At 35.7% G+C, this 22,982-nt stretch overlaps 1 protein-coding gene across 6 annotated transcripts in view; it reads right to left on the reverse strand.

The window, feature by feature from the left end:
* Window positions 1-22,982, reverse strand: part of SHANK2 (SH3 and multiple ankyrin repeat domains 2) — a 336,255-nt gene that overhangs the window by 231,254 nt on the left and 82,019 nt on the right. For 5 of the 6 annotated variants that reach the window (XM_042813887.1, XM_042813890.1, XM_042813888.1 and 2 more), the window contains one exon: window positions 5,256-5,306. The exons of the other annotated variant lie outside the window; for it this stretch is intronic. In XM_042813887.1, the coding sequence (XP_042669821.1) occupies window positions 5,256-5,306 (51 nt within the window). The remainder of the gene's footprint in view (window positions 1-5,255; window positions 5,307-22,982) is intronic. 6 annotated transcript variants of the gene reach the window in all.

The raw sequence follows: 22,982 nt of genomic DNA on the forward strand, positions 1-22,982 counted from the left end.
TTCTGTAGGGTACCACTTAAGTTTTTTTCAATCCTTCCAGGGTTTGAAGGAAGTATTTAGATCTACACTAAGAAAACTTATTTCAAAAACATATCCCAGAAAATTCAACACTTTTATGCAGTGTGGCTTGACTACTCTAATTCTGTCCAGAAGTATACATCTATGGAAAGCTTTCATTAGATAATTTTTCTGTTCTATCGCAACCACTCTGTTTTCTCAGGGAAATAAAATATTCTTATATCCTTAGGCAATATCTTTCTCTGGATAATTTCCTAAACGAAACTTAAAGCTAACATTACAGTTTACACTGGGCTTCACAAGTACTTATAGTTAAATATGTGGAAATCAAACCACTAGCACTTCGATTTGTGCATACGCAGAGCAATCTGTTAATAAAATATTGTTTACTTAAAATGACAGATTCAAGTTTGATAACGCAAATGCATATGACAACAATTCCTTAAAAGAGAAGAATGAAAGAGCAAGACAGGTAATGTTTAACTATCTGAACTTGTAATGATAATTTAGTCCTGAACTTGCAAAATAATTAGAAAGCAAAAAAGGATAGTCAGTTTGCATCTTCATACACTCAAACATCACGATAAGAGGGTTGGGAAGTACAGTCCCTTAAAATCATGAAAAGATCATACCTGGAATATTTTATTCATTTTACTTAAAAAAAAAAAAAAACTACTGCTATAAAACAAAAAGAGATAGACTCCTAAAGTTTGTTGACACTAAAGATTCCCATATCTCGATCTACAAGGTCAAATGCAGCATTCATGAAATGGTTAACATAAACACCAGGGACTACAGGCAGATTGAGAATCTCTCCCTGTTGCTGTCACAGCTGACAACTGCATAGTAATTCAGAAACTTCGGGGCTGCTGGTCGGAGCTACTAGTTTGCAAATGAGAGTTTGCAGTACTTAACCAGAAGTCTCTGTGGAGCTGCCTTTTTCTTAAAAGGGTTTCTTAATTATTAAATCACACTGAAGTGACTATACCTATTTTAAATAATTTACTCGTGCTATTTTACTGTGCAAGTCAGTGCTGAAGCTCCCTACAGAAATTACACAAAAGTAAACGCAGTGAGAGAGAAGTACGCAAAGTAAAAAAGCACACCACCAAAACAGTGGCAAAAAAGGCATACAGGCAGACCTTGAATAGTATAACTTACTGTTAACATGTGAGTACTTGGGTGCTGACCAGAACTCTGCCACTATTCAGGCATAAAAGGACAATCAAGAAAGAAGGATTCTGATACTTGTTTTCTTTTCCTTTAATTTGGTAATCCCAATCATGTCTTTTCATTGCATCAATATATTACTGATTTAAATTTTGACAATGATAGGCATTAGAATTGTGAAGAAAAAAAATCTCCCAGGAGTCTGGAAATACTGAAAACACCCCCACAAAGTGCTTCAGGAGGAGAGCAAGCTGGAAAAATAACATTCATCTAGCTGCTGTGCTATACCAGATCTTCAGCACATCCGATTTCTCCAGTTAAATTTTGAAAAATTAAACATCTAGAAGTTACAAAGGGTAAAGCCTTGAACCTTCATACCTGTTCATTAGAACTGCTGATTTCAGAGAAGATGATATTCTTCCAACTCAACTTAATCTAGCATTTAAAACCAAACATAGTATAAAAAAAAAAAAAAAAAAAAAAAAAAAAAAGCTAGTAGGAATTCATTTGGTCTCAAGTGCAATTTCATTTTTTGTTATTAAGTTTTAATGGAAGGAAAAGACATGATCAGAACAGTGTTTATTTCAATGATGATGCAATGTGATGGGTGCACTGCATAATGTCAGATGATATCAAAAGATGTGTCCTGGTGTAACCTTCCTTCTACATGGTGAGAAGCCTCTGAAAATACAGAAGGCAGCAAACAGCTTTGAAGCTGTTACTGGAAAGTTGTCATTTGCTTTCAATAACTGAATATGATTTGTGATTATCTAGTGTTCCAAATTGCTCAAATGATTAGTTATGAAACCATGCCTTCCTTAGCATCTGAAAGGCTCATCTTTCTTATTTAATGTATTAAGAATTTTGTCCTGAGAGATACATTGAAAAGAACTGTACAAAATCGACTTTAGGCAAGTTTTGAGTTCCTTGGTTTTGGGGCTGCATTATAGCAGCACTTGTTGACCCAGATTTCCCTCACAGGCTTTTCCTACCATCACACAGGGATGCCTGGATGATGGGCACAAGTCAGGCACACTTTTGCTCTAACTATGCTCCCTGGACCAGAACGTGCTGATGAAAGTGGCGCTGCTCTGGGAGGTTGCGGGGTTTAGGGAATGGCTCGACAATTGACTCTGAACAAGTCCAAAAATACTGAGGAGGCATGAATTAGAGGAAGCAGGACTGGCAGTTTTGCTCATCAGTTTTGCAACCCAGTGGGGCATTTTTCAGAACTATCCCTCCTAAAAAATACTTTGTGTAAGTTTCTCTTCAGTTGCATACTTGGTTTCAGAATTACATCAACTCTCAGTGCCCCTTCTATAGATGTAAGACAATCACCCTATACTGTGTATTTACAAATATTTTATCAGGTAAAGACAGAGCAGAATTAAGAACCTAAAAGGTATGAATTTTTTTTGTTAAGCAATTGTCATGGCAGATTCTGACAAGAAAAAAATGTCATAAAACTAAGCAGTTTGAGATAATTTCCAACTTCCAATAAAAACAGTACACGGTACATCTATACACTTCATTACAAAGGCTGTAACCATGGAAGAAAATGTAGCACAATTTGCTTCTGACAACCTGTAATCCAAGTTATACCACAGTTTAAATAAAAATAAAAAAAAAAAAATTGGAAAAAACCCTCTGAAGTTCCTTCATTATAGCTTGAAATCAAGAATAGCAACCCAGTGTAACCGCATTGAAAATTTCCTATATTTTAGCTAAGGCTCAGGAGAAGAGTCTTAGAACATTAATGTTACAGCACAGCGCATCATCACTTCAATGAGACTAACTTGATATACATTTTGAAAGGATTTTGACAGAATAAGGGAAAATAGTTTCAAGCTAAAGGAAGGGAGATTTAGACTGGGTAAGACTGGGTATAAGGAAGACGTTCCATATAAGGAAGATGGAGAGGTACTAAAACACATTGCCCAGAGATGTCTTCTTGAAGACATTCAAGATCAGGCTCCACGAGACTCTAAGTAACTTCATCCAGCTCTAGATGTCCCTGTTCTTTGCAGTAGAGCTGGACTAGATGGCCTTTAATTACCCCTTCCAGCTCAACCCATTCTACAGAGGATCATCAAATATTTTCATAAAAGCTTTGGCTTTCCTAATACTGAACTCTCACCCAAAATAATTGAAGTATCTAAGCATCTCTAATTTAGGCTAAATTGTTCAGTAAAACTCCAAGCTGTCAACTGCATCAGTATTACCAAAGAGGGGCAGTTTTCATAAACATCAATCTAGATACCAGCTACTTCTTGTAGCAATGTGAAACTAATTCACTGAGTATCTCTTTTCTCCTTTGAGAAAAAAAAATAAAAGATCATAATTAAATATATTCTTATTGAATGCCTCTCACCAAGACTTTGATGGACAAATCTTCTTCATAATACAGAAGACAAATTCTACTACAGTAAAAAAGGCTACATACATGATTTATTTTGGAAACCATGACCGTGGCTTTTTTTGTTGCTGCAACACATTTAAATTCCGAATACATTCCTTTGACCCAGCATCAACTATTAGTCATGTCCACTACCAAAATAGAGATCCACAGAGAGAGATCAAAGAGATAAATGACACAAGAGTACAGTCAAAATTCACCTAAGATGATAATCAGCTTATACTTTTGATTATTAATAGACAGGACACTGAGAAACCTAAGATACTTCGTTTGCTATATTTGAAGCATTTTATTTCAAAACGTTGAGAACTTTCTCACACTAAAATGGCTTCTGTTACTCTCTCCACTTTGAAAAAAAGGATATGCACATACTCAGCTGTGTGTGTCCACAGACAAATACGCTGTAGACAAACTAGAAGGAAACTATGTAAGCTTTGGTCAGCCAAATTGCTATTGATTAAAATGTTACATTAATAAACTCGGTAATTTTGAGTTCATATCTGGTAGAAGCATTCCTCTACTTCACAGAATTTTTGGAACTGCAATAATCATCCAGGTACCTCACAGACTTCCGTGTCACACCAATACTGTTGGCTGAGATTCCAGAATTAGGATATTAGGACCTTTATGCCCAATTTTCAGTGGCTTTGAATTAAGCAGCTATTCCTTTAATACATTGAAAATGGTCCAGCCAACACTGTCAGATGAAATTTGGAGTCCTCCTATTAACAATTGAATTGTGAATCACATTAAAACATCAGTACATTAAAACAAAGTAAAATACCAGTAGAGATAGAGTTAAAAACATTTTCTTAAAAGAAACCTATAAGAAAAACAAACAAAATGACAATACAAACCTATCTATATTTATGAAAATATTTACACATAATTAGTATCCTAATGCCCATCAAAAATATCAAAATCAAACAATATTCTTTAAGGTTTTCATGCAAAAATAAAACAATGCAAAACACATCAAACATTTCATTCACTCTGTAGCGAATAGGAGACAAACTGAGAATTATGCAAGGAGCCCTTCCCTATTTCTTGTACAATTCAATCTGCAGTTCTGAAATTTGAAACAATCTTCTGTGTTTAAAACAATCTACTGTCCAGTAGAATCTCTTCCAAGAGACATATTGTTGTGACTTATTAGTTTATTAATTGATAATTTGGTGAATACCATATAGTATTTACATGTTAAGCAGAAATTTGCAAACTAAGTGCTGCCCTTTTCCTGCTGCATGTTTACTGGCTTTTCTAGGAACAAAGGTAGAGTGAATTACATAGAATATACTCCTACATACAGATTTCAGGCTGAAAGGCCGTTTCAACAAGTCTGTGAGATCAGGCAGAATTTACATTACTTTTTTTTGAAAATATAAATGTTCAGTATCGCTTACAAATACTCTGTCAATTCCACCCATCTACTAGCAACATAAACAGGCTCAAGATAACAGGATACTGATTTGTGAAGCATTTCCTTGTGATCAGCTAAGCTCCTAAAATACATTTGTGTTTTGTTGGCTTTCCTTCACTTGAAGTAAAAGCAATAAATAAATAAATAAATAAAATAAAATAAAATAAAAAATTAATCAAATGCTTCTACCATTATCCCCAAACAGAAAAATTACTGTGGTTTAACCCTTACCTGGTAGCAACAGATTCCGGGGACTTCTACTTGGATATGAGAAGCAGGATCCTTTCAGAAGGGGAAGGAATGAAGGCAACATCAAAAAGTTAGGCGTCAGAATTAGATTTTAGGGGGAAAAAATTAGAAAGTAAAAGATTATGTAAGTGAAGTTCTTATGACATGATTTGAAAAAAAAAAAAATCAAAAGATGGACAAAATAAACAGAAGAGTTGCGGAACCGAGTCGCATTTCTTCCGCTCCTCTGTCCTTGTCACTTTGCACATGAAATGAGGTGATAAAAGTGATGTAATGATAAATGAGGTAATGGAAGGTAATGAAGAGTGTTGAAAGTAATTAAGGACAGCAGAAGGATGGCGATATAAGGTTTAGAAGACTAGAACAATGAGAAAACCTGCTTCACCTGCAATGTACTGAGTTCCACATGTAAAAGGCAGGAACTACTTTTCACAGCTGTGGACAAGGCTCTACTACTACACCATCATGTCAGACCCCATGGTCTCAGAATCATAGCTCTCCCACCACAAAGAGATCATATATGGCTTTTATAGAGTGATTTGTAATTATTCCAAACTTCAATCTCCTCTTTTCACACTTATCCCTCTTTTGATTCTACTCTTTGATTACATCTTGAGAACTCATATGATTTAAAAAAGTAACATGCATTTTTGCCAAACCTTTCACTACCAATTTCAGCATTTCTACATCAAATCCTAAACAAGTTTACAAAATACTCTTAGGACTGTTTCCAAATACTTTCAGAGTTCTATTGTCATCACTACTAAAACAGAACTGTTCTTCAAACATTTGCACAATTCTGTCATGTTTACTGTATCACTTCTATGATTAAGCAAGTTTTCAATCTTTCCAATCAGGCTAAGTTTAGCTCAACATTTTACACTTTAGAATGTGTTTATCATGTCTGGATGCCTAAATTCAAATAATATTTGGAAGTTTTGAAGAGTTGTATTTTATAGGCCTGTTTGTTTCAGTAGCATGATCTCACGTTTTAAGGGTTTTTTTTTCAATCCCACTCACTATGAAGGAATCACATCAAACATTGTTTTCCAAGATAATTGATACATCACACCTCCTTGGAAGCCTTCGAATTACATACTTGTCTACTCTGATTAAACACTTGGTTTAGAATGGCTTAGAATGGTTTAGTGTAAGTTGCAGAGTTTTGACATTTTAGAGATCAAATTATGATCACAAATAAACATCTGTAAATTTAAGCCTAACCACAAGCAAACAAGAACAGTAGCAGTGCTTTAATTTTCTGACATTCTTGAAAGTAGAACTGCTAGACACTAACCAAGTTCCAATCTTTTCTGCCTATGGCAGGGCACACAAGTGTACATTAAAAACATCCAACCAGTAAGGGAAAATGTGTAGACATTTGCCTACAAGTGCACCACGGGTGACAGTAAGTGTTGCATCAATTACTATAGAATTTGTGGTCTTCACATACACCTATGTCAAATATTCCACGTTTATGCAAAAAAAAAAAAAACCAAAAAACATACTTGTATCTGTGCCTCAGGGTTGCTGGTGGGATAGATACCCCAGTAACCCTTTGAGGGAACATACTGCCGAATAAGGAAGTGCAAGAAAGGAGCAGATGAAATTTGTCCAAGCCAGTAAAACAAATTAACCTTAAAGGCAGAGAAACAAAGACATTCTCGTTCCTGTCAGCTTTCAGAAAGCTTAAGCAGCAGGTACAACAATGTAGGACTGAAATTTTGAAGGGGAGTCCTGAGGAAAACAAATTCATAATGCAAAACTGGCAACTGAGTTTTTCCACTGTAATAACAGGTATTCAAATGAGAAAGAAGAGAAAAAGCAAACATCGGCAATATTTTGGCATTTGTAGGAGCTGTCAAAAAAAAGTTTGTCTAGGTTCTCTACAGCTTTAACCTGAGGAAAAAACAAGTCACACATTAATGCTGCGAAGGAGCTGACACTTTTCATCTGCAGCCCACTCAGCCAGGGAACTTCCACTTATATACCCTTATGCATTATTCACCAGGAAAATTGAAATAATCCACCAGTGGTTAAGCAGTTCAGAATCAAATGTAAATCAAGGGAAAGCAGTTAAGAATGTGGATCATTCACAGCCTTCTCTGAACTCCCAACTCCTACACAACGGAAGCCTGGAGCTTGCAGGAGCCGCCCAGATCCTTGCAGCCCCACTCCTGGCTGTGGGTGCTTGGTGTAGCTTAAGCTGCCAATCAGCCACTTCTAGAATGACAGCAAAAGCACAGACCCATGACCATTTCTCCTTTACGGTCAAGCAGATTCTCCCTTCATGTCCGTGGAGGCAGATCCTTTGGCACTTAGCAGAGAAAAATTGACTTCTATACTAAAAGCCTTTGTTTGCTTTAGCACTGACTATAATTCATAGATTATTTTCCTTCTTTATCTGACTGGCAATGCAGTAGTCAAGCACAAAAACAAATTCAATGTTTTACCTTCACTGAAAAAGTGTTTTATAGAAGTTGTTGCTGACACCATCTTTATCTTCAATAGGAAGCTTCAATGGAATTTATCTTAAATTATGATCCATAACAATTATTTCATTATTTTAGGAGATTTCATTATGTTTAGGAGAACGCGCAATAAAACACCGAGATCAGAAATCAAACTCATTTTTAAATCACAGTGAGAAATGAAAGGTCTGCTAAGAAGCCCTAACTACTTATTTAATGTGAACAGTAGAGGCATGTATGATTTCTGTAATTTTATATAAATCACTCTGGACAAATTCTCAGTGAAATTTGCATAAACATTATATTGCAAAGTACTTCCATGAATCTGAATTTATTATCATTGATGCATATTCAGGATGTTGTGAACCCCATGCATTAATGTTCTTTATCAGAATCTAATAGTTTTAATGCCTCTGGTTTAAAGGACAATCATTATACTGCTTGTATTTTTTCCAGTTCTTCCCCAGAGATACACAGCGAAAAAAATTTCAGTTAAATGGAAATTGATGTTTATTTTTCAGCCAAGAAAGCTTCATGTTAAAAAAAAAAAAAATTCTATCTTTAATCACCTACATATTCTTATCAACAGTCAGTTGAACTCAAAAACTCTGTTTGCAACCTGAGCTTTGATCTCATGAAATTTCACAGAGCCAGATTATGGACAAAAGCATTCTTGTCCTAAGTGCAAGATTTGGAAGTGTCAAACAATACATAAAAATCAAATATGCCTTACTCTGATGGCAAAAAAAAATTCACCTTCACAATCCTTTCAGTTATATGTTTGACTGACAGAAAATGTAAGGTAAAAAAATTCTAATTGGTAGATATTCCACGTAACATGAGAGAAGTATTCTTTTGCCAAAGAGAGAAAAAAGTGGACATAAGACTAACAACATCCATCTGGAAATCAAGATGAAATAGTTTTTCAGTAAGAAATTGGCTAGTATCTTAAGTCACAATCTTTTACATGGTTAGAAACACTACTGACATATAATGTTACACTAGCAACTCATTTTCCTATTTCAGCCATAATTTCTTTCACTCTGCTGGAATGTGACATCTATTCTGCATTGAGTAGCACCAACTCAGAGAGCAGTCATCCACAGAGGCATCATTTAGTGAGGGGAAATAGGAACCAAAGTCAGAGAGAAATGAGCAAGGCTGACACTTTATGGAAATTACCAATAGACTCTTAGTGTTCACATTAATCTAGACTGAAACTCTGCTTTCACAGACTTTCTTGATTTCTGGACAGAGATCTCTCCCTAGGAAGCCCATGTACAAACACATCCTCAAACAATGTTAAACTCCAGTTCTCAGGATCTTGAATACTTCAAGCATAATATTTGCACTATAAAGTATATTAAATTTTCTACGGAATGTACAGATAAATTATTTGCTAAAAGTTACCCATATGTTTGAAATCAACCAAAATTAGCACGGTGTAGTCATATACTCAAAATCCCTATTTGATTATTCATTTAGATTGAATAATTTAGATCTCTGGTGCTTCTGTTCCTATTCCAGGACACAAGCAGTAGCATTCTAGAAAAAAGAGGGATGAAATATACATCCAAATATTTTGCCAAATACTTCAGAACTGACACCTCTCCATGTGTAAACTTTACTGATCTTATCCCAAATCTGGATAAAGATAAAATCTTAAGTATCTGGAAACATAGAGAACAGATTTTGATTTCAAGATTCTTTTAGGTCAGTGCTTTTTGCACCGATTTCCTCTAAGGAGAAAAAAAAAGGGAAAAAAAAGTAGACCATAATGGCTTTATTTTATATGTGTAACTCTCATCGGTGCATGTTTAGTTTTATGCAATCAAAATATGTTCAGTTTTGCAGAAAATATTTTTTAACTGATCATAAAAAACATTTAACTACCTCATCTGGATTTTTTTTTCCTTTTAAGTGTCTGTTCATATCTTACCACATCATAAGTGAACAACCTATAAAATAATATTTTACACAATAGTATGAAAGCTATTTGAAAAAGGACTGTAGAATTTTATATCTTGTAAAAGCTACATAGCTCTTATGAGATATATATAGATGTGATGGCTGTATCACGAAATAAAAATGGTCGAAGAACGGATGTATGTGAAGCGCCATGATTAAAACCCATTTTTTGTAGCCCTATACAAAATTATACCCTTATAAGTTAGTTAAGTCACAGAGCATTGGGTTATGGGCTTTGTTGTTGGTGGTGGGTTTTTTTGTTGTTGTTATTTTTTTTTTGCAAGAACTCTAACAACCGCACGCAGCCGGACATCCCATAAAACAAGTTCTGGACCTAAATATTTCACCCTTTCAAGTGGCTGTGCTCACTATGAGTTACCAAAACCAGATCTTGGGTTACAAGGACTTACACGACTTCAGAAATGCACCTTATTTTAACACTGATGCTCAATGATATTGCAGCAGCACCTCCCAATATCAGTATGCCCAACTTATGCAGTCCTTTCTTGGCACCTCTTATGTAGCATGAATCACTTTGGTATTGCCAAAGTCAAATTTTTGAAGTATTTACCAAGAAGAAAAGAAAAAAATCCAGCAGCAAAATCTTGCCAAAATTCTGAGACTTCTTTAACACAATATGATACTGGGTTGACTTTTCCTTAGTGCTTGGAAAAGATTCAACCAGAATCACAGAATCCAATCTTCTAGAGCATCTACTTTAATGACTCACTGTTCCCCTATTTCCTTTGTGCTACCACAAAGCTCAATGGATTTGAGCATGATTTTTAAAACATCTCAAAAAAAAACACAAAAAAACACAAACACCCTTTACTTTTCTCAAAATGAAAAAAGAAAACAACTTAGCTGTAACCAATAAAGGACATTCTAAAATTAGAGCCTGTTGTGATAGGGATGGTAACAGTGTCTCAGCCATATGCTAGTGTAATCTATAATAGCTATATTCAAAGCTTACGTCATTTTAACTTTTTCAGAAATCAGCATAACTACTACCACACATGAACCTAGTATTAATCAAATGATTTTAGATTTTAACCTGCATACAGCACTGTATCAGTAAAAACATCTGGGTTGTTTGGATATCAAAAGTACACTACATTTATCAATAGCATGTACCAAATGCTACATGTAACAAGATGGGAATTCTTTGGTCTTGAACAACCCTTTTCTTCCAACTTACTCCATATTTTTTCCACCTAGATGAAAAATGTAAACCCAAAGAGAAGCAGATTTTTTTTTTTTTTTTTTAATCTGCAAAGAACATAGATATTCTCTAGATTGCATCGGCTGTGGTTCACTTGCTGCCAGCAACAGACTTAGTAGATTGTCTTTTTCCTTCTCAAAGCAGAAACTCGAACACACCCTAAGATAAGGCACTAGACTAAATCCATAATAAATTATGTGGATTGCATCAAGATTTACACTTCTTTAATGCAGAACACGATCTGTTACTTGCATAACGGAGTTTAGACGCGAAAATTTCCCTCATCAGCTGGCACAGAATAAACTCCTAGTGGGGATTATTTAGAAGCAGCCATGGCTGGAGAACAGAAACACAAACAGCTTCACAAAAAGGACAGTGCCCAGGACACAGAAAATCCCAGGTCTCTGCTGCAGGCAGGTGGTCACTGTCATTCTGGAGATGCAGTGTCTCAGCATTTGGAGCAGTGAGCTGCCGTCATGGCAACCCACACATCCCCAGCACAGGCCCTCTGTGCTCAGCACTGCTGCCCAGCCCCAGCCTTTGCAATAACAGGCCTTCCTCCATGCTTCTGGGTTGCAGTTCTGTACAGTGGAAAAGAATAGCCTTCAAAGGGGGGGATAACCCTTAGATTTATATTGTTGGTGGATTTCTTTTTTTTTTTTTTTTTTTTTTTTTTAAATAGGAAAACACAGTTAATGAGGAAAAAAAAAAACAAAACATGATGTTAAGCTCTGACCACATTTATTGCCAGGATATGATTAAAAAAATTTCTATTAAGTACTCCACTGTGAACATTCAGATAGATGAAGACTTATGTTCAATTGAGTAATTCATGTTTGCCAAGAAATCACTTTTGAAGTGTACTTCCTAATGTAACACCAGTATTCCACAGAAAGATCAAAAGCACGGTTAACCCACTGGAATTTTGACTCTACTAGATCTTCTCTCACTTCATAAATAAAAAACCTTCCTCACAGGCTTGCATAGAGAAACCTTCACTAGTTTTGGAGGTAAACTGGCCCAAAGTTTAGTATTTGGCAATAAATAAGATGATAACCCTTTCACCATCCAACAAGAGTAGGAAAAATGCACGTACTATCATTGTACACAATCAAGCTACTAAAACAAAAAGTTTATTTCAATAGATTTTTGTACTTAAAACATGCCCAGAAGTCAAAAAAAAAGTGATTCAATAAACATTACATCAACTTAACTATTGGAGTTTGTCTCAATGTGAATGAATCTTAGATATTCTAATGCATCAGATTATTTCAGTGTCTTCCATTTTGAGGTTCTCAAGCAAAGAAAGACCTTTTTCTTACACTCTTTTTATTTTGCTGAATAAATGATGGACATCTTCAGAATAACATCACCCTGATTCTGTAACATTTACAAATGGGTATATAACTGAATCTCAAAATATGCCTTGTAAAACCTTGTATTTCATTGTTCTTTTCAATACATTTCAGTTAGCTTGAAAAAGAATGATTACCACGCAGCACATTGCTTATGACAACGAGAAAAACACAGTTCTGTGCCATAATGTCCAAAGTATTTTCTGTTTTAGTAATTCAACTGATGCAAGTTTGCTTTTATTTAATTGAAATAAACAGTGTTAGATTAGTTCTTACATTTTGCTGTCTCTTCTGGTTGTCTTCACAGGCAAGATAGTGCATCCATTGCTCACTAAGATGGCTGAATATATATTGTTAAGCTAATTGGTCAAAAGAAAAAAAAACACTCTGTCCTAAGAACAGAATATAAAGGAAGGACGTCACCAAACTCCTGGGATGTCCTTAGCTATTCTTAATTACTGAGCTCCAAAACATACATCACAGGACTTCTAAAACATAAAAGTCCATGCATCCAATGTAAAATGAACAACATATTCTACAAGTGACCATAATTCCTTATTTCTCCAAATGTAATTTTCTCTTGGAGGACGGTCAAACTATTCAGTTCATTGCTAGCAGACAATGGTATTATAACACAGGTAATCTCAGCCAGTATCTGCAACACAACATTTAAGATACCACAGCACTCACAACACTCAGACTCAAGTATTTCATATAACACTTTTCTGCCATTTTCTGAGATTTATCACTCACAATAAACATAAACAGAGTTTTAACTTCATATCAACCAAATTCTGAGAACATGCAGGAGATTACCCTATTCAGGGCTGAAATTCAGCCTTACTCTCTTTTGGAATGGGCAGCAAAGAAGTTATACTCCTGATTTCAAAAAGCTTACAGTTTCATTCAAAATTTGTAAGGCAAAGGACAAGTCAGCTAGCAGAAATCTTAGCAAGCTCCTCAAACATGGGAAAAGGTTGTATCTTTTATGGGAATAGGAGTTAAGCAGCCAAGGAAGAAAACCTTGAAAGCGCACCAAGGTACCACTCTTGAGAGAACAGGAAAGAAGCCTGCCCTGACAAAAACAAAAGCACAATGAGGAAAGGTGAAATGATGGAAAGAATCATAATTAAATAGATAATTGATCTCAATCAGCCAAGATGCCATTCGGTTAAAAGAAAAATTAAAAAATATTATAGCTGGAATTCGCAGTTAAACAAATCCACTGTGGGATATGAATTACTTGGTAGCAGTGTTGAAGAAAATGCTCTGTATGTTATAGTAGAGAACAAACTGATAACCCAGACAAATCTGGAACAGGCAGGTGAACTCATTCTAACCATTTTTTGAGACAGACCTCCGATGTATCATTATGATAACACAGCACTAAGCTAAGCTAGCCTAATGCACTTACTTGGAAATTCTCTGGTATTAAACACGGCTGAACACACGGTTCTTTGCCTTTGAGTGTAAGCAATGTCAAAGCTCCTGCTTACATACAAATGACATAGAAATACCTGAAGTTGAGGGGGTTAGGGGAAAAAATATACACATACAATACTGAGGTACATAGGGAGCCATGTCTTAGGTGCCCAGTTCTCAACCACAACATTAGGTAACGTAGCAACTGGAAAGAGCAACACAGTGAGAAAGGTACTACAACAAAGATGCAATGATGGAAGGACTGACGCAGCAGAAAGGCGCTATAAAGGAAGATTGCTCACCTGTATCAGAAGATGCCAGGTTTGCAGGGGAAAGCTTCACCAAGGAGAGAACTCCAAGCAGAGATCCTTCCCCACTTGCAGTCAGCTCTTAAATGAGGTCTAAGAGAGGTGCAGCCAGGCTCCACCCTTTCTGGTCACAGAGCTGAATTGCCTTCACCTGTGCTCCCTGGGCTGACCGGGTCCTTTCCCCAGGTGCTCAATCAGTGGTTCAGGCTGTGACTCAACAGTTACCATATAGGTATATATTGTCTAGAGAGAACTTGGGGGACAAGATGAGTGTCCAAAAGTCCAAGAGATCTCCAGAGAATACTAAAATGGTCTGATTAGCTTAGTCCAAGGAATTTTTTCAGAGCTATTAGGGAACAAGTTGCTGTGCTGCTATACACCAAGTCAGCACAAGTAGTTCTCAGCTGTTTTTCATTCCATGAATATCATACGTATATAAACTATTGCATAGCAGAATTCCAGCCCTTGCCAGGTCAATACCAGATTTCCTGTGCTACCTGGTGGTTTATGCACAAAGAAATAGAGCTTTCCTCCCTGCCAGTTCCCTAGCCATTGGTTCATTTTTAAGATACAGTTCTCCTGACCTAGGCTCCCCTCTCTGTTACAATGTATGTCTCCTCCTCCTGGGAGAATATCTCCTATCTCCTCCCTTTGTACAGATAACTGCTTAACACTGAATGATAAATAAAGACACCCTGGAATACTGATGAATAACTGAGAAAAATTTTTAGCTGCTAGTGTCGTAGAATCTTTATTCAAAGACCTAAAAACATTTTCCAGAGAATTATTTTGAAATAGTCAATCCTCTCCTGAAATATTGCTATTATGCTTTTTATTTTGTTTTCATACTCACTGTTTTCTTCAATTTTAATTCCCTGACCTCTCAGTAACAGAAACTCACAAATATATCCTCCCCTATATTTTCCCATAATAATATCACAGCCATTTTCTTTGGCTATTGTCATTCATTTGTTCTCCGTCCTGGCTTTTCCTAGTCATAGAAGAAGAAATATGTAAAAATAGGCCACAAGAAACTAGACACACTTGATATGCATAGCAAAAATAGAGCTCTTTAGCACCTGGCACTCTCAAGAGTGTTAATGAATCTGGCAAGATAAGCCATGCTTTGACCCGAAATAAAAAGCTAAACCCTCAAAAGTTAAATTCACGCTAACACAAAAAAATACTATGGACTTGTGGCCTCTTGATTTCTTGCATCATATAACCTCAGCAGTCTGGACAACTGTTACATGGAGAAATAGGAGGGAGTACCTCCTTTTAAAGGCAGTGAGAAAGACAGTCAGCTGGGATCAGAGTGTAATGCATGACATATAACACGCTTTGGTGGGATGGGGGCTGTGGAGGCTCCCATCTATGTGACACATAGCATATACAAAAACAATGATTTCAGTCTGCTTGACCTCTTCCTGAGGTCAAGACCGTGCCTGTACTCCCAGAAATGCTGGAAGTAGTGGTGGCTGGATGTTAGATTAGAAAAAAATTAAAAGGGAATGAGAGATTCAAAGGACAAATCAGCAGGCTGGTGATCTACACTTGGAAGGGTTTTTCAGCAGCAACAAATAATTTTTTCAGGATAAATAAATAATGTTAAATTATACATTTGACAAGGTACATTTAAAAGTGAAAACACAGAGGTCATGTTTAATTTCACTACTGCAGATAGGCTGGACCAGGCTCTGAGCAACCTGATCTAGCTATGGATGTCCCTGTTCACTGCAGGGGAGTTGGACTAGATGACCTTTAAAGGTCCCTTCCAACTCTGATGATTCTATGATTCTATGATATTCTAAAGAGATGTAAGAGCCAGTTTACCAAACAGAAAATGTTATAATACAAAAGATTATACATAAAGAAAGAAAACTTATCAAATATTATCTTTTTCATAAGAGAAGACATGTTAAGAGGAAATAAGGCCAGTCAGCTTTAAGTTTTCTTGTTTCTGAGAAAGAAACAGCTACAATGATAGTTGGTGTTGTACCAGAGTCCCACTAAAGTAGGCTAATGTACTGAAGTCCTAATGTACTGGAATTACCAGAAATATATAAATAAAAACAAAGTAGATATACCCTTTCACTTACATAAATAATGCAATTGTAAGGTTGTCATCTCTTCCTGCCTCTTCAATCTAATAAATCTTGTTTTGCTTTCATTCAACACGGACTGCATCCAATTACAGATGCTTTCTCACACTCTTGCAAGCTTTTCTGAGTTAAGATGGTATCATAATTGACTGAACAATTATTTCAGCAACATTATGTAGAAGATGGTGCAGAAAATAGTCTTTTGACTTTAAAAGCTGATCATGTAATTGGCAGGACACACATAAGAAGTTATGAAAAAAATTAACAGTTTAGAGATTCCCTGAGAAACAATCTTGCTGCACATCAGCATGATTCCCAGGCTATGCAGTGCGTGTAAACTACACTGCCCCAGGCAGACTGTAGGAGATTATCCAAATGGAAGATGTCTGGTCAAGTATCAGGGAATAAGCAAAAAGAAGTGCTGCTCAAAAATATATCAACAAGCTTATTCCCTAACTGGCTTAATTATTTCTATTCAAATCTATACATACATTCACAATGAAATGCAGAGAGAAATAGGCTAGAAAATAAAACCTTATGTCTAATTGGTTAAATTGGAACAATTAAAAATTGACACCTTTCAATGAGGGCCATCCATAAATTCTGTTGCATATTATTATGTTATGAAATTATTTATATTTTCAACTAATCCTGAAAACACAAAAAGCGAGGTAGCACAAAAACAATTTCCCTTACAAACTTAACAACAAAGTTAGGGCAAGAAATAATATACACGTTCTTTAGGACTACCATGTGTTACTAAAGAGAAATAAGGAAACCAGTAAACCAGACAAAAAAAGGCATCCTACTGAATTAGCAGTCTTCAGGACTGCAAAACATTTTCTCTGTTTATTCATTTTTGTCAAAGAAGAGAATATCTGGCAATGAAAAAAAAAAAGACAAAAAGGAAAAATATTTTCAAACATCATCTCATTAAAAAAGATGTGGAACGTCAGAAAAAGTTCAAGTAGTTTAAACTGTCTTGAGATCCCTAAAAAGATCTAGCTTAAATATTCAGGAAGCATTTACTCAGAAGGTATTTTCCATAGTATGACAAAAACTTGACTGCAAAAAGATATAGCTTGTTGAGAACTCCAAAGAGAAGGCTGTCAACATAGACACAGGAACACCAGCCTATGAGATTGAGATATAAACAGAGTAACAGCAACAGTGAGAAATATTGTGAGCAGTGTGAAATGCAGTGTGAAATATTACACTCATTATGAAGCAGCATGCTTCAAAGCCTATCCCTTTATCAAGCCTCATCTGTAATTTGACAACAAATGGTCTTCTCTTCCTTTTAAAGAGATTGTCTAGTACGAGATCAATTTTCCCTGAAATTCTGACATTAATAACACGATATTAAAATCAGATTATTCATAATATATTAAAATAAATTTCTTCAGTGAAGCCTAGGTTCTTAAAGCAGATTGCCAAACCATTGTATATGGAATGGAAAACATAACGGGAACTTAATTTTGATAAATAATCTTGTTTGGAAGAAAAGCTGTATGCTTTACTGAAATGTTAGTGAAGTTACATAAATTTAGCATAATAGAAAGAGGAGCTCCAAGTCACTGTAGGGGACTGAATCTGTTCAATATGGAAGACATTTTCAGTTACTGAAAAGTCAAGCTTGAAACAGTTATTTGAACCATTTGAAAAGAAAAATAACATCCTTGCCAATCACTATGCTCATACAAATGCTTAGTGAGTTGTTTTGCTGTATATACTGTGGGAAGCACAGGAATATTCTTTAGGAAAAATCAGAACAATTCACAAATGGATTCAAAAGTATCAGATAGCAAGATTCAGATCCAATTTTCCATTATTCATTATTACAGGTTTTAGACAAGACAAAATAGGGTGTTTTTTTTTTTAGTCATAATTCAGTTAATGCAGGAATTAGCTAATACAAATGCTGTAATCTGTACTATGGAGAAGATCAGATTGCACGATCACATTAAACTTCTTTCAGCTTTAGAATCTGTGATCTATAAAATTCAGTCAGAAATCACTGAACAAATTTCACATCCCATATGAACTCAAAAGTACCTTCTTCTTAAATTCTCTAGCCTTGATTTGACATACTCTGGCCTTGCCCCCAAAGGCATTCCAGGGCAGGATAAGACGCCCATTTTTATCCCGAAGAGTGTCTAGGAAAGGTGGGTTCCCAAGGGACAGGTTGCCCACTTTCCTCTTCTAGTGCCTCCAAGAGGAGCTGTAAGGATTTTGCACAAGATCTGGCCATGAGCTGGAACAATTCAGCCAAGTACATCAAATTAGTTCTGCATTTTAGTGAAAACAGAACTGTAACTTCAAGTTTGGAAATATCAGTTGAAAATTTCAGCATTTGAGAGCTCCGGGGTTTCTGCATTGCTGTCTTCTTCTAACATGATCCTTGACCTGATATTTTACCTCAATGAAATTATCCTTTAATGTATTTCATAAGAATTGTTCTACTACTTGATTACTCGAGTACTATTCTTTCTTAAAAAAGAATTTAACTCTTGTCCATTTGGTAATGCTTGATACCCAAAAATACATTCCTCTTTTATCTCCAGACAGAACAATTATACAATTATACCTGGCATATTCTCAAATCATTTTTCCTTTTCATTATGTTTTAAGGCTTTTTTTGCTTTTTTTTCCCCTAACATGATATTATCAATACTATTTGTCTTGATTTTTAATTCATCAGTTCGCATTAGTCCTTCATATAAACTATGATTTTATTTCTGGCTACACTACTTCAAAAGCTTCAAACCAGTGAAGGGTATTAAAAAGCAAAATCAAAAAACCACTGTTGGAGAAAGGATTCTGCTCCATAATGAAGCAGCATGCAGGTATGTTAAATAATAATTAATAAATAAATAAATAAATAAAAAGCCACAATTTCCAAACTGCTGACACCAACCTGGAGGGAGCAGAGAAGGCGAGTAGCATTTCTCCTGATCAGGAGGCTGGCAGACTAGGAGCCAGCTAGAAGCCAGTCTGGGGGAATATACTTCCAAGTACTTGGGACTGAGATTAACAAATGGGAGAAGACCCAAATTTGAACCCCCTCTTTCTATCCATCCTTCCTGTGCTATCCTTCCTGACTTCTCCACAAGGGAAGATGCAGATAAGTCAGCCAGCACTATGTGATCATCACTCACTGTTCAAACCACAAAGCTCTTGCATGAAAAGAAAACTGTTGACACTACCAGTATTCAAGATAGCTTGATATTCTTCTGATAGTTTTTCTGCTCAAATACAGGGCTCTTCTTCCTCAATCTCAAATAACTCTAACAGGAGCAGCTGTAGCAATTATTCCCTAACAGACATGTAGGAAGGACAGACTATGGAGCAGTCTGCAAAACCAGAACACAGCATTCTGAAACCTACAGTACTCACATTAACTGTTCCATATCATTGCTCTCCTTTCCTGCTCAGAACTTAAGAGGAAGCCTCAGAAATCACAGCCTATGACCAAGTAATAGTAGCAATCTACAATACTCTGCTTTGGCTGCAATTTCGTATCAGACTGTTTAGAAGCTCTGATCTACAAAGCCCATATAAGCAACAAATATGCTAATACACACAGAACTACACTGAAGTTCAAAAGCCAAAAAGAACAATCCGCTTCTGAAAATGAGGTTTAAACTTCGAAATAAAACTAAACAACTACGGCACTATTTTGTGCTAATATATATGCAGAAAACAATTTACCTGTGATCAAAGGGAAAAAGAAAATTACTGTAAGTTTTTCAAGCTCTGTCCTACATTTCAGTATGTAATTACATTAAGAGATAACAATTCCCAGCTTTCCAATTTGTTTGCTCCTGCATAACCAAGACTGAGCATATGACATTCCATTTCTTGTAACTCTTTGAAAAAAAAAAAAAACAGATAAATAATAGCAACAAATTTATTTCCACACCACTTACTGTTTGTTTGGTGAAACTGATATCAGAAGTGATTAAGGTCAAAAAATCTTCCTATGGACATGAGGAATATTATTAATTTAATTACTAGATATTAAAATTAAGATTACTATTTAAAATAAACTACAAAGACAAACACAGCATTACAGGAATTTGGCAGTCCACCCAAAATAAGAATTTTAAATGTGGGCAATGAGGATCTCAGTACCACTGCTATCCTGATTACACTAATATTAATCCCCTTTCTGTGTTAAAATACCCAATAGCATATGAAACAGGTTAATGTTACTTCTCTTCAAATAACAAATATACAGGGCTGTAATACACGCTTGTGTCCCTTTTTCTTCTATTAAGTAACATGAGCTAAAATTAGAACTAGTCATAGTGTGCTGCTGACAGTTTGTAGATTTTTAAGTCTTTTGATTTACTGCCCTTTCTTGTTTCTGCTTTTATCTTTCTTGGTATGATTTCTCTTAATGTGAGAGGTATTTTGCAGACATCTGATTTATGAAAATCAGAAGTTCTAAAAAGGTTCTCAAAATCAAAATAAAAACATAAAAAAGCAGAATATTCATCATGCTGGCTAGCATTTAAGAAAAACATTTTCAGCTGGAAAAAAAGAAATCAAGAATGCTGACCTCAATTACTCTGATCTAAGAAAATGGGCCAAAAAAGCAGTTTTACCAAAAACCTACTTGTATTTTTGTCTTTTAAAAGACTTGTTATGCTTCTTCTACAATAAAATGCATTTTTCTTAAGCTATGTACAGTCACACTTCCTATAAAAATAAATACCTATGTTTGAAAAATGTTTTACATAAAAGCAATTGCCTTGTGTGGAATACATATATTTTAAATTATAAGCCTACTGTATTAGCAGACTTTCAATATTTAAAAAGAAAATCCATGTGAAAGCACAGACAAACCATCACATACACATATCTCTGCATAATTATAGAGGAATACTGACTTGAAGCCTAGCAACAGTATCCAAGTATTAGTTAGTCTGCTAATCAACTACCAAAAACTCACACATCAGCTCAATATGTTTCATTTTTCAAAAGCAAAAGCGAACAAGAATAAAGCAAAAGATTCCTCTATTGCTTCTAGCTTCCAAGCTGCTGAAGGACAAGATGCGCAATATAAAACAAACCTTGTTCACTTGAAGAAGAACAACCCATGTCATTTAATCCATGTGAAAATTCATCTCATCACAAAGAACCAAGGCAAAAGACAGATTTAAAAATAGGTTATCCAAGTCAAAGGATTATCAACTTGAAACACACTTAAGATCTGCATATCTGTATCTAATGAAAGCTTCAATATTCTTACATATGTGATTGTGTTTTGTACCTCCATCCTATAGAAGCCATAGTAAATTCTGCATAGCAAAATCTTCCTAAATCTGCTGTGCTCATTTACTCACAGACAGCTGCAGGCTGGATGAAAACAAACAGGGATTAACTTTTCTATTCCTCACATTTTCTAATCCATTACTTTCTCTTAGTTTGCAATAAATAAATACATGAAGATAAATAAATTATAAATGTACAGAAACTATTTTTTTTTTTAAGTTTGCAAAGGGGTGCGGTTACTTTAAAGTGATGGGTAACTGTACCCATCAGGGCTATGGGTAACATCTTCCTCAGAGCAGACAAGAAGATGGAGCAATAGTCTAAAAGCTGCAAGGTAGTTCTGTTAAGTACCATTTGATTATAGGTTTTTCTTGCTTTATGAAAAATATCAATTTATTTTGTTTCCAATAGAGTTACTTCAAAAATGATAGGGCAATTTCCATTTACCTTTTGAACATCTGTCAGGAAAGCAAAAGGGATTCCCTGATATTTAGTATACCATTAAATAAATAAATACAGTGAAATCTGGATCCATTTTTTAATCTCTTACTGACACTTTTTTTCTCTGCCCTGAATACTCTATCTTTTAGATACGATTTGGTCTTACAAAAAGCACCATTCCTTTCAGATAAAACTGGTGTGAACTTCTCCTGTTAATGACAGCGTGGTGTCTTTTACTGTACTAAGTGCCAGGAATTATTTGTAAATCTTTTTCTCGTTTTGCTCCTTAAAACGGCAGCACCAAGGCAAAAAACTTGTTATCTCTGCTGAATTGTTTGCAGGTCTCAGTTCCAACAGACCAGTCACCCAGACAGCTAATGTATGAGGGAAAGATTAAGTGGCAATGATGGTGGGAAGAAAAGCAAGGTGATGAGAAAAAAAATTGCTGATACAAGAAGGGAGAGCATGTGTGATAACCCACACAGTCATGAGAATCCAGCGGAGATCTAGTTTTCAGTAAGACAGAATTGCTAACAGATTTTATCCTGGTGCTGTGGTTAAGCAAAGCAGGTTCATTGAAACTCAAGTTTGCTGGGAGGCATGAGGGCTTAGATCCAAAAAGGAATATAAGAAATTAAAGTGCAACTTTGTCAGAACGTTTAATGTGCTGTAAATCAGAGTTATGAACATAGTAAGTGGGTTTGGATTCTGAGTCTCTGAGTCTTCCGTGGCTTAATCCCTCAATTCATCACAAGTTTCACCAACAAATCAACCAAGAAGTAGAGGGCTTCACCAAGGCTGTGATGGGCAGCAGGCTTTCTCCAGACTGAAGAAATTACAAAGAGGGCAATCCAGGCATGTGCTCTTCAACCATGAGCTCTAACCTCTCCTGGCAGTTATGAAATCCTAAAAGATCCTATAGGTCTCAAAACACCCTTTGCCTATTCAACTGAACAGCCTCTATAGGACAATTTTACGCAGCTAAGAATTTCCTGGCAAAATCTCCTGTCTTGTTTTCACAACACTAGGTAGATACTTACTCTGGCAACATCTGAGTAACGCAAACAGCCACCACACACTCTAGAAGAACATTCTTCTCTTTGAGCCAGATATCACATACTTTAGTAACATAGGTCACCA

This window comes from Centrocercus urophasianus, unplaced genomic scaffold, assembly GCF_019232065.1.
Source record: "Centrocercus urophasianus isolate 14NV4802_14NV808 unplaced genomic scaffold, USGS_Curo_1.0 seq_14, whole genome shotgun sequence".
Taxonomy (NCBI): Eukaryota; Metazoa; Chordata; class Aves; order Galliformes; family Phasianidae; genus Centrocercus; species Centrocercus urophasianus.